Source organism: Leptodactylus fuscus, unplaced genomic scaffold (genome assembly GCF_031893055.1).
Source record: "Leptodactylus fuscus isolate aLepFus1 unplaced genomic scaffold, aLepFus1.hap2 HAP2_SCAFFOLD_1299, whole genome shotgun sequence".
In the NCBI taxonomy this organism is placed as follows: domain Eukaryota; kingdom Metazoa; phylum Chordata; class Amphibia; order Anura; family Leptodactylidae; genus Leptodactylus; species Leptodactylus fuscus.
Window position 1 is genome coordinate 4,464 of NW_027440142.1, and position 13,630 is coordinate 18,093.

The 13,630-nt window shown below is 41.3% G+C and overlaps 1 protein-coding gene across 1 annotated transcript; it reads right to left on the minus strand.

Moving 5' to 3' along the window:
• Positions 1-386: 386 nt before the first annotated feature.
• On the minus strand, positions 387-6,761 carry LOC142187017 (sphingosine 1-phosphate receptor 2-like). Its single transcript, XM_075261425.1, has one exon. It carries the CDS (start codon positions 6,560-6,562, stop codon positions 5,519-5,521), a length of 1,044 nt encoding a protein of 347 aa, XP_075117526.1. The 5' UTR covers positions 6,563-6,761; the 3' UTR covers positions 387-5,518.
• Between the last annotated feature and the right edge of the window lie 6,869 nt (positions 6,762-13,630).

Here is a 13,630-nt window from a genome sequence, read left to right on the forward strand (position 1 = left end):
AACTGACTACACCAATTGCTCAGGAACAGCGGGAGCTAGAGAAAATAATTACAACTATGCCAGAATAATTGGAGATGCGTTGGAATTGGTGGAGGTGGTAGAAGGTCCCATAATCAGTACAGAACAAGTTACTAGTTGGCTTGGTGAGAAGTTGTTGATGAAGTTCTCAAGTCTCCTGGAGGAGAGCTCATTTGCATACCTTGTCCCAATGAGCGTTACCTATTAGACTCCTTACGCCAAGTGTTGTTTCCACAAGGAGAAACAGTACCCCAAAGAGATGTATGAAACATGGTGTAAAAATGATAAAAAAAATACCACAAAAACATTCTTAAAAAAGCACAAAGTTTTAATATACATTCAAAATATTGTAACAAACAGACATCAGCAAAAAAAATTGCACCATGGGAAAGATATTACATTTATACAAAAATTTGTAGTGTCTATAAATGGAGAGGGTCGAACACATTTGTAAAGGCAATGTGAACAGTTTCTAAGCTCTGTACATCAGAATGCGTGACACAGCCGTTCAGACAGATGAGCAACGGCGTTACACGTTTCAGCACGTTGCAGCCATACTTCCTTACGTTTCGTGCTGAGATACTTGGTGTACCTGAAAGATGGAAAGATCTAGTACCGTTCATGAAAGAAGCCATGAAATACTGGAAATGTTCGTACCGTTCATAATGCGGACACATAAACTTATATATTAATGTACATATATACAAATACATATAGGCAAAAGCAAAAAAAAAAAGATAAAGCAGACTTAAATAATTGTGCATGGAGTAAACAGTTGAGGGGACAAAATGGAAAGCGGCACTCGCTCTACCGCCGTTTTTTTATATTCTTATGTAACACATCAGGAAAAGCTGAACATATGTTCTATGTTATGTCTAGTGTGAGACCTCATGGGTGGGGCTTGATACAGGAACTTCCTGCTTCATGCTCCGCCCCTGCAGAACTTGCACTACCTATAAAACACTTTAGAGTGTGTTCACGCCTGTTTTGGAAGTCTAATGAACCCAATGATAGTTAGGGGGTTTTGCCTATTGCTGTACGTTATGTGACGGACAAAGCACTACCAACATTTTTATTAAACAAGACAGATGTGAATAGAGGCTTAGCAGTTTTCCTCGTAGTGCTCCGTTAATATGGTTGGAAAGTTTTTACAAAAGTTCTTATAATGCTTCAATGTCGCTCTGGCACTTATGTTGGATAATACCCATAGCTACCTCTAATCCTATATCTGCACTTGTGAGCAGTATGAGACCATGTGCAGATAGAGGAAGGAGCCTGTGTCTACTGGGGTCATGGTCATGTGACAATGCAGTATACATCGCTATATACTACTATAGCTATGGTCATGGGCATTATCAAACAGAATTGTCAGGCGACTGAAACATGGAGGACCTTTTTGAAAAACCGGCCAACCCCTCTCACCATATATGTTTCATGGTCTACTGGCCATGACCAGGTCTACATTTTGGCCTGTCCTTCCACCAACACTCATTACCTTCCAATTTTGAGGGCAAAATGGAGCTCAATGGTCAACGAGGAGACCCAATGGGTCATCGTTTTTGATGAAGCTCTCACATGTTGTCTCTCTTTTTGTTTTCTATGTCAGCAGATGACAGAAGAGATAAAATAATACCGCCTGTCCTCTCTCCTCCCTAGCTGACAACTGGTTGGAGTTGATGAGATACCTTCAAGCATCGTCCATGAATCTGTTTGGACAACTGTGGCGTCTTGTCCGTCGGCCCAGCTGTCAGCTAGGGATTAGGCATTGGGTGGAGGTAGCAATGCCATGAGAATTAGAGGGGGGGGGGGTATTTCTTTGGAAAGTACAGTATACAGATGGCACTTTGTATAGCATTCAAAAACACCAGGACATGTCTATAACATAAAACTTTGACCAAACACATGTCCCTGTTAAAGGTGTCTATCAGATTATAGAAAAATGACTATCTTTGTTTTTCCAAAAACAGTTCCCTTCTTGGGTCGTGTCCGGTATCGCAGCTCAGTTTCTTGATCCCATAGCAAATAGTCATGTATGGATCCCAAGCCACTGGATTGCGAATTCTTATATACAGCGTTGTATCTACAGACGATCCAATGCCCGATACGGATGTACCGATGCTTGGCACAGTCTCCGCCTCTGGTATGAATTTTTGATTTACCCTTTGTACCCCATGACTAAATTTATGTCACAGTACATGATAAAAGTGTTTAATAAACCATATACATAGTATATAATTAGCATTTCTATTGCACTGTAGCCTATAGCATAAGAGGCGATTATACATATGACGTGCATAGATCTTCAACTGTAGCCAGAGTTAAAGAATACACACATGTCCAAGTCATCTATGCAACCGCACTGCACCGGCACATCTAAAAGAAAAGGTATTAAGCAACGTAATAGTCCTAAATAGTCCTTATTTGGTGTATACAGCTTCCATGCAAACCGATATGGCTCCATGGCTACAGACTACAAACAAACCCTGTGTAGTCTGACCCTGCAGTCCATTATAGTCTGCAGGTTGGTAAGAAAAGGTGTAAGAGGTGGGAGAGTAAAACATGATTGTAGAGATACGTAGGTCTGTATAGAAGCTGTATACCGCAAACGGGTAACGATTGTACAAAGACCATTTGCAAAGCTGTTGATTTATCGGAGCAATAAAATGTTTTTCATTTAAGATTTAGGTTCTCGTAGCTCAAACACAAAGAAGCTTAGGAAATATACATGACGGGAAAGACTTCTAATACTGTATTCATAGGATGTGGGAGAAAGCGGAAACAGCATAACCTTAACTAGTTACACGTCATGGGCCAAGACTGGGAAGATGCCAAGATCCTATAGACTCGGGGCCAATGGCTATCTAGTTAAACATGCTCGAAAAAGTTGCATGGCGTCCACTATGACCGTCATCCAAGGGTGCACAGATACCTGGAGGCCTAGCTGTTGTTTATACACAACCTAAACTCCCCCCGTTTGACCAGGTATATTTTTTGCGATGGAGATGCCAGTTCTTAAAGTGGCAAGACATGTTCAACAACAAGACTTATCTTCCATATGGGAATTTTTTCCAATTACTCAAGGGTTACATAGAAACTGATGGTCACCAGCTCCCTTGAAACATCTTGCCATAGGGATACATGGAGGTCTTTTTGCTGTAAACGTGTGACCCCTATACTCCAACAGCCACATGCCACTGTGTAGTCCCGGCCTTGACGTTGATGGCGTTTTGAAACCAACGCTGTTCTATAAGGTTGGCCAAACACACTAGATAGATGACCACTTGTTTAGCCAACATCTATCTCTCCCGACCACCCCATACACATTCATTCAGGTAAGCATATTAGGAAAGGGGAGAAAGCCAATGCCAGGTGGCAGAACGAAAGGATGGAGTATGGTGAAATCCAATAGCCCAATTCTTACCTCCCCTGATTCTGAAATTTCCCCAATGTGGGACTATTAAAGGATTATCTTATCTTATATGCTATTGGGTAACGTCTGGAGGCCACTAGATACATCAGATGGTCAACCAGTCCTGTTGACATTGGCAGGACTGGTTATGTGTATGGAGACGTGGCCTCTTATACAGGTTTAAAGGTGCCAAGTCATGTAGACCTAGACATACGGACACTCCCTGGATGAAGACGACTGCAAATTTTTCTGACCTAGTGTGCGTGGCTCAGACTGTATTAGAAGGAATCGTGGTCATAATAATCCTGTTATTTGATGTTTGTTGACATGAGGACTTTTTTTCACTTCCATTTCCTGCTGGGATGAGAACGTTCCCACAGGAAGTCTATGAGTGTGGCTCTGTTTTATGTCCATCCATAACAAACAGAGAATTTTCATTGGTGTGGTTGGACTAAGGATCAACACATGCTGTCGAAAAACAGAAATCGGCTTTTGGTGGCTCCTTTTTATATGATAAGATTACAGAAAAGGGTCTGCTCTTATAAAAAAAAACCCAGCACCAATCTTGTCCAGATGCTGTGTCTGGTATATGAAGGGACTAAAGGGACCATTCACCACTTCTCACGCTCTTTTCATCCTTTAAAAGGCACCAATCTACTGATTTCAGCACAGTTGGAATTTTTTCTCTAGCCCCCACCATTCCCGAGTAATCGGTGATGCTGTTAGTTTTGGTATCTGACTCTGTAATGTCAAGTGGGTGGTGTCAGGCAGGAAAGGGGGCGTGACTCTGATCTCTGACACTGTCCACAGCTCGGGAATGGTGGGGGCTAGAGAAAAAATTTCCATCGGTGCTGGAATCACTAAGAACTGGAGTAGGTACAGGAGGTGAAAGGTCCTCTTTAAATAGAGAAGAGCTATTCCAGACGCAACGCACAAACAGCGTGTTGATATTTCTAAGAACAACATAAAGCGCGCTCTATACAGAGCGCAATAAAATGAATTACAATATATCCAATTTACAAAGAAAACCTCAAGCCATTATTCTAATTTCCGATGACATCTTCATAATGATTGCCCGATTCCATCAACAGTAACTTAACCCTAACTATCTCCAGATGATACCATTTGATGAAAGGAGTTGCAATTTCAGATGACTACAATTTTTTTTTATATATGGGCCTCGAAGACGGGCAAAATTTGGATAAAATAGATAAAATAGTTACTGAAGTTTGGCAACTGATATAATTTAATAATGCCTATATCACTCGAGCTAGTGGTTGGTCCGGGGGCCTTCATTCCTATAAATCCGTAACAATACTGTGCTTGACCAAAATAGCGCCAACTAGTGGTTATTTCTGAGAACAATTTTTTTGAAATTTTAGCAGAATTTCTTTAGGCTGGGACTTATTTAGGCCAAACATGCTGACTATTGTTTACAGCGACTTTAAGTGCATTATAAATTAGTATTATTGTGCTAATATATATAAAAGAATGTCCAAAAAGTTGAACATTTTGTTACTAGTATTAAGGAAATTCCTGCTTAAAAGATAAGGGGTCGTGAAGGTTATTTATAGCCATTAGTGTGCAACGGGTTTTTTTTTTTTTTTTACAAAAAATTGTAATTAAAAAAGTGAAAATTTTTTGCTTCTCGCCATCAGTCTCGGCTCCGAAGCGGTGTCATTCATCACATTCATTGACTAGGACTGACTAGTCTTTTTGCGCACTTGATTTTTGGAGTGTAAAATCACTTCCGTTCCATTGCACAGAAAATACCGTAATTGCTATTCTTGCCCAATGTCTACCTCTATAATAGATTTTCACATTCGGTTCTGCGGCAAATTTTTTTTGATACTTCACCTGCAAACATATATCAGAGTGCTAAGTTATCTCAAGAGCTTTTCACTGAAGGACCTGAGGTCAGAAACCTGGTGGATAAAGAAATTCAGGCCCGAAATAGAAGGAAATGCAGCGACACGTCATCGATATACCTCCCCCCGATCTGGTAATACCAAGGTAATCTGGTTCAATTGCAACTAAGAACCACCAATTTTACTTCAAGATATTCTATCCAAAACTCGTAAAGATCCTCGTTCACACGAACGTACTGCCGGACTTTATTCCGGGCGACGTGGGGAAATAGTGTTTTTGGGTGTATCGTTCTAAAGAACTGGAGCTACGTAAATGGAGCATGCATTTATCGGCGTTTCTACTCTTCTGCATGTAGTTCCAACAGCAAAGCACCCTCAGAAATTCCCTCCTCATGTCTTTGCTCCTCAGAGTATAGATGATAGGGTTCAATGCCGAATTCAAGGTGGCCACCCCAAAGAAGTAGTCAGCTTTGTAGAGAATGTGGCAAGACTTCACTTTACAAGCCACATCCATAAGGAGAATCGTGAAAGCTGGAAGCCAGCAGATGATAAAGACTCCAAGGACTATGGTAACTGTTTTTAGCAGGGCAAGAGTCTGTGGCGCGGCTATCTCCGCATGGCTTGACTTTACGATACAGTATATACGGACATATAAAATCACAATGGAGATAAGGATAATAGTGAAGATAGTAACGACGAACAAAATGTACTTTTTGGCGTAGAGAGGAAAAACGGTGGAACATTCGTCCAAGTTTCCAATGCAGTTCCAGCCGATGATGGGTAGACCTCCGATGACCATGGAAATAACCCAACAAGCTCCTATCAGGATGATCATCCTACAGTTCCTGTCTCTGCTGTAGACTTTGACCTTAATGATGGCCACGTGTCTTTCGATGGCTATGGCCAACAGGCTGAAGACGGAAGCGGCTAGGGTTGTGAAAGCCGTACCCTCACGGATAAACCAGGCCACAGGAGTTAGCGTGAAGGTGGCTTTACCAGATAACAAAATATTGGCAATGTAGGCACATCCGGTGAGAAGATCAGAAAATGCCAAATTTCCGATAAAGAAAAACATGGCCGAGTGGAACTTCTTGTTCCTCCAAACTGAAATGAGGACAAGGATGTTCTCCAGGATGATGATACAGCAGATGATGATGAAGATCACGGAGATGACATCTCGAGAAGAGCTGTCTTTTTTAACCCCTTTAGTATAGTTATAATGTTCACAGATTTTGGACACGTTCAGGTAATGCTTGTAGATGTTCATCCTGGCTGTTTTGGTGACCTGAAATTGGTCAATTGTTTTACAGTGGATCAAAGATGAGACAGTGGAAGAGCACGCCTTACTCCATTCTCTGTTCTTCTGATGGATGTCTTCTCTGGTGGGATCTAAGAAGAAATGAAAATACAATAATGAGTATTAAACACATAAGTGGTGTAAAATATAGGGCAATGCCAAAACATATCAGGAGCGCTGAACAGCGAGGAAGATGTAACCTGAGCCTAAGAAAGTTGTTGAAGAAGATGTCCCAAGAGTGAAACTTATTTGTAGACAGTTGGAACCTCCACTGATTTAAGAACTGTGATCCCTTGTCCCCCATTTGAAAGGCTCAGAAGTCAAACACATGGCATCTGTAATTTTTTGGCTGAAAAAAAAAAAACAATTGTGTGTGCTGCATGCCCAATTTCTTGATGGAAACTGAGACAGAAGTTCAGAGCCCCATATACAGATGTGAACAGAGCCTAAAAGTCTTTTACCGAGTTATATGGAGAAAGAATATATGGAGTAATAGGCAGAGATATAGGGGAGGATATATGGAGTAATAGGAGGAGATATAGGATGATATATGGAGTAATAGGAGGAGATATAGGGGAGGATATATGGAGTAATAGGAGGAGATATAGGGAGAGGATATATGGAGTAATAGGAGGAGATATAGGATGATATATGGAGTAATAGGAGGAGATATAGGGAGAGGATATATGGAGTAATAGGAGGAGATATAGGAGAGGATATATGGAGTAATAGGAGGAGATATAGGGGATGATATATGAGTAATAGGAGGAGATATAGGAGAGGATATATGGAGTAATAGGAGGAGATATAGGGGAGGATATCTGGAGTAATAGGAGGAGATATAGGAGGATATATGGAGTAATAGGAGGAGATATAGGAGGATATATGGAGTAATAGGAGGAGATATAGGAGAGGATATATGGAGTAATAGGAGGAGATATAGGAGAGGATATATGGAGTAATAGGAGGAGATATAGGGGAGGATATCTGGAGTAATAGGAGGAGATATAGGAGGATATATGGAGTAATAGGAGGAGATATAGGAGAGGATATATGAAGTAATAGGAGGAGATATAGGTATAGGATATATGGAGTAATAGGAAGAGATATAGGAGAGGATATATGGAGTAATAGGAGGAGATATAGAAGAGGATATATGGAGTAATAGGAGGAGATATAGGGGATGATATATGGAGTAATAGGAGGAGATACAGAGGAGGATATATGGAGTAATAGGAGGAGGCATAGGAGAGGGTATATGGAGTAATAGGAGGAGATATAGGAGAGGATATATGGAGTAATAGGAGGAGATATAGGTATAGGATATATGGAGTAATAGGAAGAGATATAGGAGAGGATATATGGAGTAATAGGAGGAGATATAGAAGAGGATATATGGAGTAATAGGAGGAGATATAGGGGATGATATATGAGTAATAGGAGAAGATATAGGAGAGGATATATGGAGTAATAGGAGGAGATATAGGGGATGATATATGAGTAATAGGAGGAGATATAGGGGAGGATATATGGAGTAATAGGAGGAGATATAGGGGAGGATATATGGAGTAATAGGAGGAGATATAGGAGAGGATATATGGAGTAATAGGTGGAAATATAGGAGGATATATGGAGTAATAGGAGGAGATATAGGGGAGGATATATGGAGTAATAGGAGGAGATATAGGGGAGGATATATGGAGTAATAGGAGGAGATATAGGAGAGGATATATGAAGTAATAGGAGGAGATATAGGTATAGGATATATGGAGTAATAGGAAGAGATATAGGAGAGGATATATGGAGTAATAGGAGGAGATATAGAAGAGGATATATGGAGTAATAGGAGGAGATATAGGGGATGATATATGGAGTAATAGGAGGAGATACAGAGGAGGATATATGGAGTAATAGGAGGAGGCATAGGAGAGGGTATATGGAGTAATAGGAGGAGATATAGGAGAGGATATATGGAGTAATAGGAGGAGATATAGGTATAGGATATATGGAGTAATAGGAAGAGATATAGGAGAGGATATATGGAGTAATAGGAGGAGATATAGGGGATGATATATGAGTAATAGGAGGAGATATAGGGGAGGATATATGGAGTAATAGGAGGAGATATAGGGGATGATATATGAGTAATAGGAGGAGATATAGGGGAGGATATATGGAGTAATAGGAGGAGATATAGGGGAGGATATATGGAGTAATAGGAGGAGATATAGGAGAGGATATATGGAGTAATAGGTGGAAATATAGGAGGATATATGGAGTAATAGGAGGAGATATAGGGGAGGATATATGGAGTAATAGGAGGAGATATAGGGGATGATATATGGAGTAATAGGAGGAGATACAGAGGAGGATATATGGAGTAATAGGAGGAGATATAGGAGAGGATATATGGAGTAATAGGGGGCGATATAGGAGAGGATATATGGAGTAATAGGAGGAGATATAGGAGAGGATATATGGAGTAATAGGTGGAGATATAGGAGGATATATGGAGTAATAGGAGGAGATATAGGAGGATATATGGAGTAATAGGAGGAGATAAAGGAGGATATATGGAGTAATAGGAGGAGATATAGGGGAGGATATATGGAGTAATAGGAGGAGATATAGGGGAGGATATATGGAGTAATAGGAGGAGATATAGGGGAGGATATATGGAGTAATAGGAGGAGATATAGGGGAGGATATATGGAGTAATAGGAGGAGATATAGGGAGAGGATATATGGAGTAATAGGAGGAGATATAGGGGAGGATATATGGAGTAATAGGAGGAGATATAGGGAGAGGATATATTGAGTAATAGGAGCAGATATAGGGGAGGATATATGGAGTAATAGGAGGAGATATAGGGGATGATATATGGAGTAATAGGAGGAGATACAGAGGAGGATATATGGAGTAATAGGAGGAGATATAGGAGAGGATATATGGAGTAATAGGGGGCGATATAGGAGAGGATATATGGAGTAATAGGAGGAGATATAGGGGAGGATATATGGAGTAATAGGAGGAGATATAGGGGAGGATATATGGAGTAATAGGAGGAGATATAGGGAGAGGATATATGGAGTAATAGGAGGAGATATAGGGGAGGATATATGGAGTAATAGGAGGAGATATAGGGAGAGGATATATTGAGTAATAGGAGCAGATATAGGGGAGGATATATGGAGTAATAGGAGGAGATATAGGGGATGATATATGGAGTAATAGGAGGAGATACAGAGGAGGATATATGGAGTAATAGGAGGAGATATAGGAGAGGATATATGGAGTAATAGGGGGCGATATAGGAGAGGATATATGGAGTAATAGGAGGAGATATAGGAGAGGATATATGGAGTAATAGGTGGAGATATAGGGGAGGATATATGGAGTAATAGGAGGAGATATAGGAGGATATATGGAGTAATAGGAGGAGATATAGGGGAGGATATATGGAGTAATAGGAGGAGATATAGGGGAGGATATATGGAGTAATAGGAGGAAATATAGGGGAGGATGTATGAGTAATAGGTGGAGATATAGAGAGAGGATATATGGAATAATAGGAGGAGATCTAGGAGAGGGTATATGGAGCAATAGGAGTAGATATAGGGGAGGATATATGGAGTAATAGGAGGAGATATAGGGGAGGATGTATGGAGTAATAGGAGGAGATATAGGAGAGGATATATGGAGTAATAGGAGGAGATAAAGGAGGATATATGGAGTAATAGGAGGAGATATAGGGGAGGATATATGGAGTAATAGGAGGAGATATAGGGGAGGATATATGGAGTAATAGGAGGAGATATAGGGAGAGGATATATGGAGTAATAGGAGGAGATATAGGGGAGGATATATGGAGTAATAGGAGGAGATATAGGGAGAGGATATATTGAGTAATAGGAGCAGATATAGGAGAGGATATATGGAGTAATAGGAGGAGATATAGGGGAGGATATATGGAGTAATAGGAGGAGATATAGGGGAGGATATATGGAGTAATAGGAGGAGATATAGGGGAGGATATATGGAGTAATAGGAGAAGATATAGGGGAGGATATATGGAGTAATAGGAGGAGATATAGGAGAGGATATATGGAGTAATAGGAGGAGATATAGGGGAGAATGTATGAGTAATAGGAGGAGATATAGGGGAGGATATATGGAGTAATAGGAGGAGACATAGGGGAGGATATATGGAGTAATAGGAGGAGATATAGGAGAGGATATATGGAGTAATAGGAGGAGATATAGGGGAGGATATATGGAGTAATAGGAGGAGATATAGCAGAGGATATATGGAGTAATAGGCGGAGATATAGCAGAGGATATATGGAGTAATAGTAGGAGATATAGGAGAGGATATATGGTGTAATAGGAGGAGGTATAGGGAGAGGATATATGGAATAATAGGAGGAGATATAGGGAGAGGATATATGGAGTAATAGGAGGAGATATAGGGGAGGATATATGGAGTAATAATAGGAGTTGTACGGAGCAGTAATAATACAGCAGACATATACAAGTACTAGCAGTCTATATAGTAGTTGTCAGTAAGGTCCTACCTGGCAGCCTCCTAGGTGTACAGTGACAGTATATAGTGTTGGTGTGTGTCTTTGTATATGTGGGTGTACGTACTGTCGGCCCCCGCTACCTGCGTTCTGTGGAAACAGACACTACATCATCAGTCTTCAGACATTTGGGGACTTCCTACGTTTCTGGTGACATTAATCAGGATTCCTCACACTCTCGCTTCTCTTTTCTCGGACAGACACTTTTATACTGTAATTTCTTGCGTAACATTCACATGCACGTGCAGTAAAGCATATATAGCTTCTTCTACGACATCTCTTTATATATCACATTATACTTCGGAGGATGAATAAAGTATGGCGGTATACTCAGTACAAGGCGGAGGGTTTGTGTGGCCTGCTTTTTAACCCTTCGCTTCCTTCCCTGTGGTTTCCTACTTGGTTATATACAGCTCTCTACTAATTCTGCTTTTCCTGTTGGTCACTAAATGAGGACGGTTTTCAAGGTGAACCTCATTGCCATTTGTTCGAGATAAATCTGGTTTTACCTCTATAAAGGGAGTCTATCAACAGAACCCAGCCCCGCAGATAGATAGGTTAGGGTCATCTGCCTCCATTGTTGAGACATCGCTGTTTTTGCCAGATGGCACATGAGTTCTTTGGAGCGATGAAGGCGTTGCTGCTTACCTTTTGGAGCAATGGAACTCCCCTCATCGCTCCACGGAGGCAAAACATTCTGATGTGGAATTTGCAGTGTCCGCCGACCAAAAAAAGTCCTCGCACAATTTTTCATTCACTGATTTCAGTTTAAAAACAATGAACACCCATGGACGTCTGCCAGGCTCCGTATGTATCACCTATTTTAGTGCTTTGCCTGTCCATTGTTCTGGTTCTCTGATGGACCAGAACAACGGACACCCCGACGCGGATTTGAATTTAGCCCCTGAGGATAAGACAAACCAATTTCTTAAGTGTTATCAAACCATATGGAAAAGAATCACATCTGATGTTCTGATGAAAGTGCTCATTGCCGCCATTCAGTAGGCCCCCCTGGAGTTTGGGGCCCTGGGACCTGCTTGGGTTGGCTTGTTGCTTACGCTGGCCCTAGATATGATCATGGAAAGTCACTAAGAATTGGCAACTCCTACTCTGACAGCCGAGGCCCAGTCTTGTATTACACAATCACTTAGTTATTTGCACATTTCTCATTACAACCTCTTTCACACTTGGTTCACACGCCGACAGGACAGACACAGGTTCACACGATGGAATATGGCGAGGAATTTGAGGTTGTCTTACATCACCAACAACAGACAGACAACAGATAGAATTTGGGGCTGATTTTGAGTTGGAAAATCCCTCAAAATCCGCTCCAAATAGCATAGTGTGAACCTAGCCTTAGTGCTTAGCTAAACAGCTTTAATGTATTGATCAGTTAGGTTTTATATACATGAGATTACTGCACAGTGCCAAGTATAAAGACAATGCTCTCCTCAATATACCGTATATACTGGAGTATAAGCCGACCCGAGTATAAGCCGAGGCCCCAAATTTTACCACAAAAAACTGGGAAAACTTATTGACTCGAGTATAAGCCGAGGGGGGTGGGGGGGGAAATGCAGCAGCTACTGGAAAATTTCAAAAATTAAAATGGTCGGAGTTTTTGGGTGCAGTAGTTACTGGGTGCTGGGGAAGGGGAGGGGGTGTTTTGGTTGTCTGTCTGCCCCTTCCCTGAGCTTGAGGACTGTTTTTTTCCCCCACTTGGAATTCAGCCTGGCTGACTATAGGGGATCTGCAGTGCTCCTATTAACCCCTTCCCGATGGAACAGGAGCACTGCAGATCCCCTATATTCAGTAGACCGGGCACTTTCAGACACAGGGATACCTAATGTGTATGTGGGGGGGCTTTTTCAGCACAAAAACTGTGCTTAAAAATTCGGCTTATACTCGAGTATATACGGTAAGTTGTCACGCCAAGGTACGGGCAGGAACTGAGCCAGCAAGGCATGCTGGGAGATAAAGCTATGGACACTAAACAGGTTTCCTGCAACTTAGGATAAGATTGAAGATAACTACAAGATTTAAGGCGTTTGATCAATCCGGTACTACAAAAGATACATACTAGTTGGGGGGCATTTTATACACTTTGGGACCCAGGAACTTCATGTTACGCCTCTGACTTTAGGATCCCGCCTCTGACTTTAGGATCCCTTATGGTATCAGTTTCCGTCCATTTTTATTGTACCACTTCGGAGGGAAATCATAAAGGACACTGCGTATATGTGAACACACCCGTAGAAGGAGAAGCTGCAGCTGCATCCCCCTCCTCCCTATTGACAGAGGCTGAAGATGGTTAGACGCCTGGTCAGTCTTATCTAGGACAGGTCATTTCTAGTGTAGGCGAATGATATGCTGTCGGTAGGAGGATACAGACCATTAGGGTAAGTGGCGTTATCAGATATGGCGGTTCTGGCCTAAGAATATGGACAATAGATT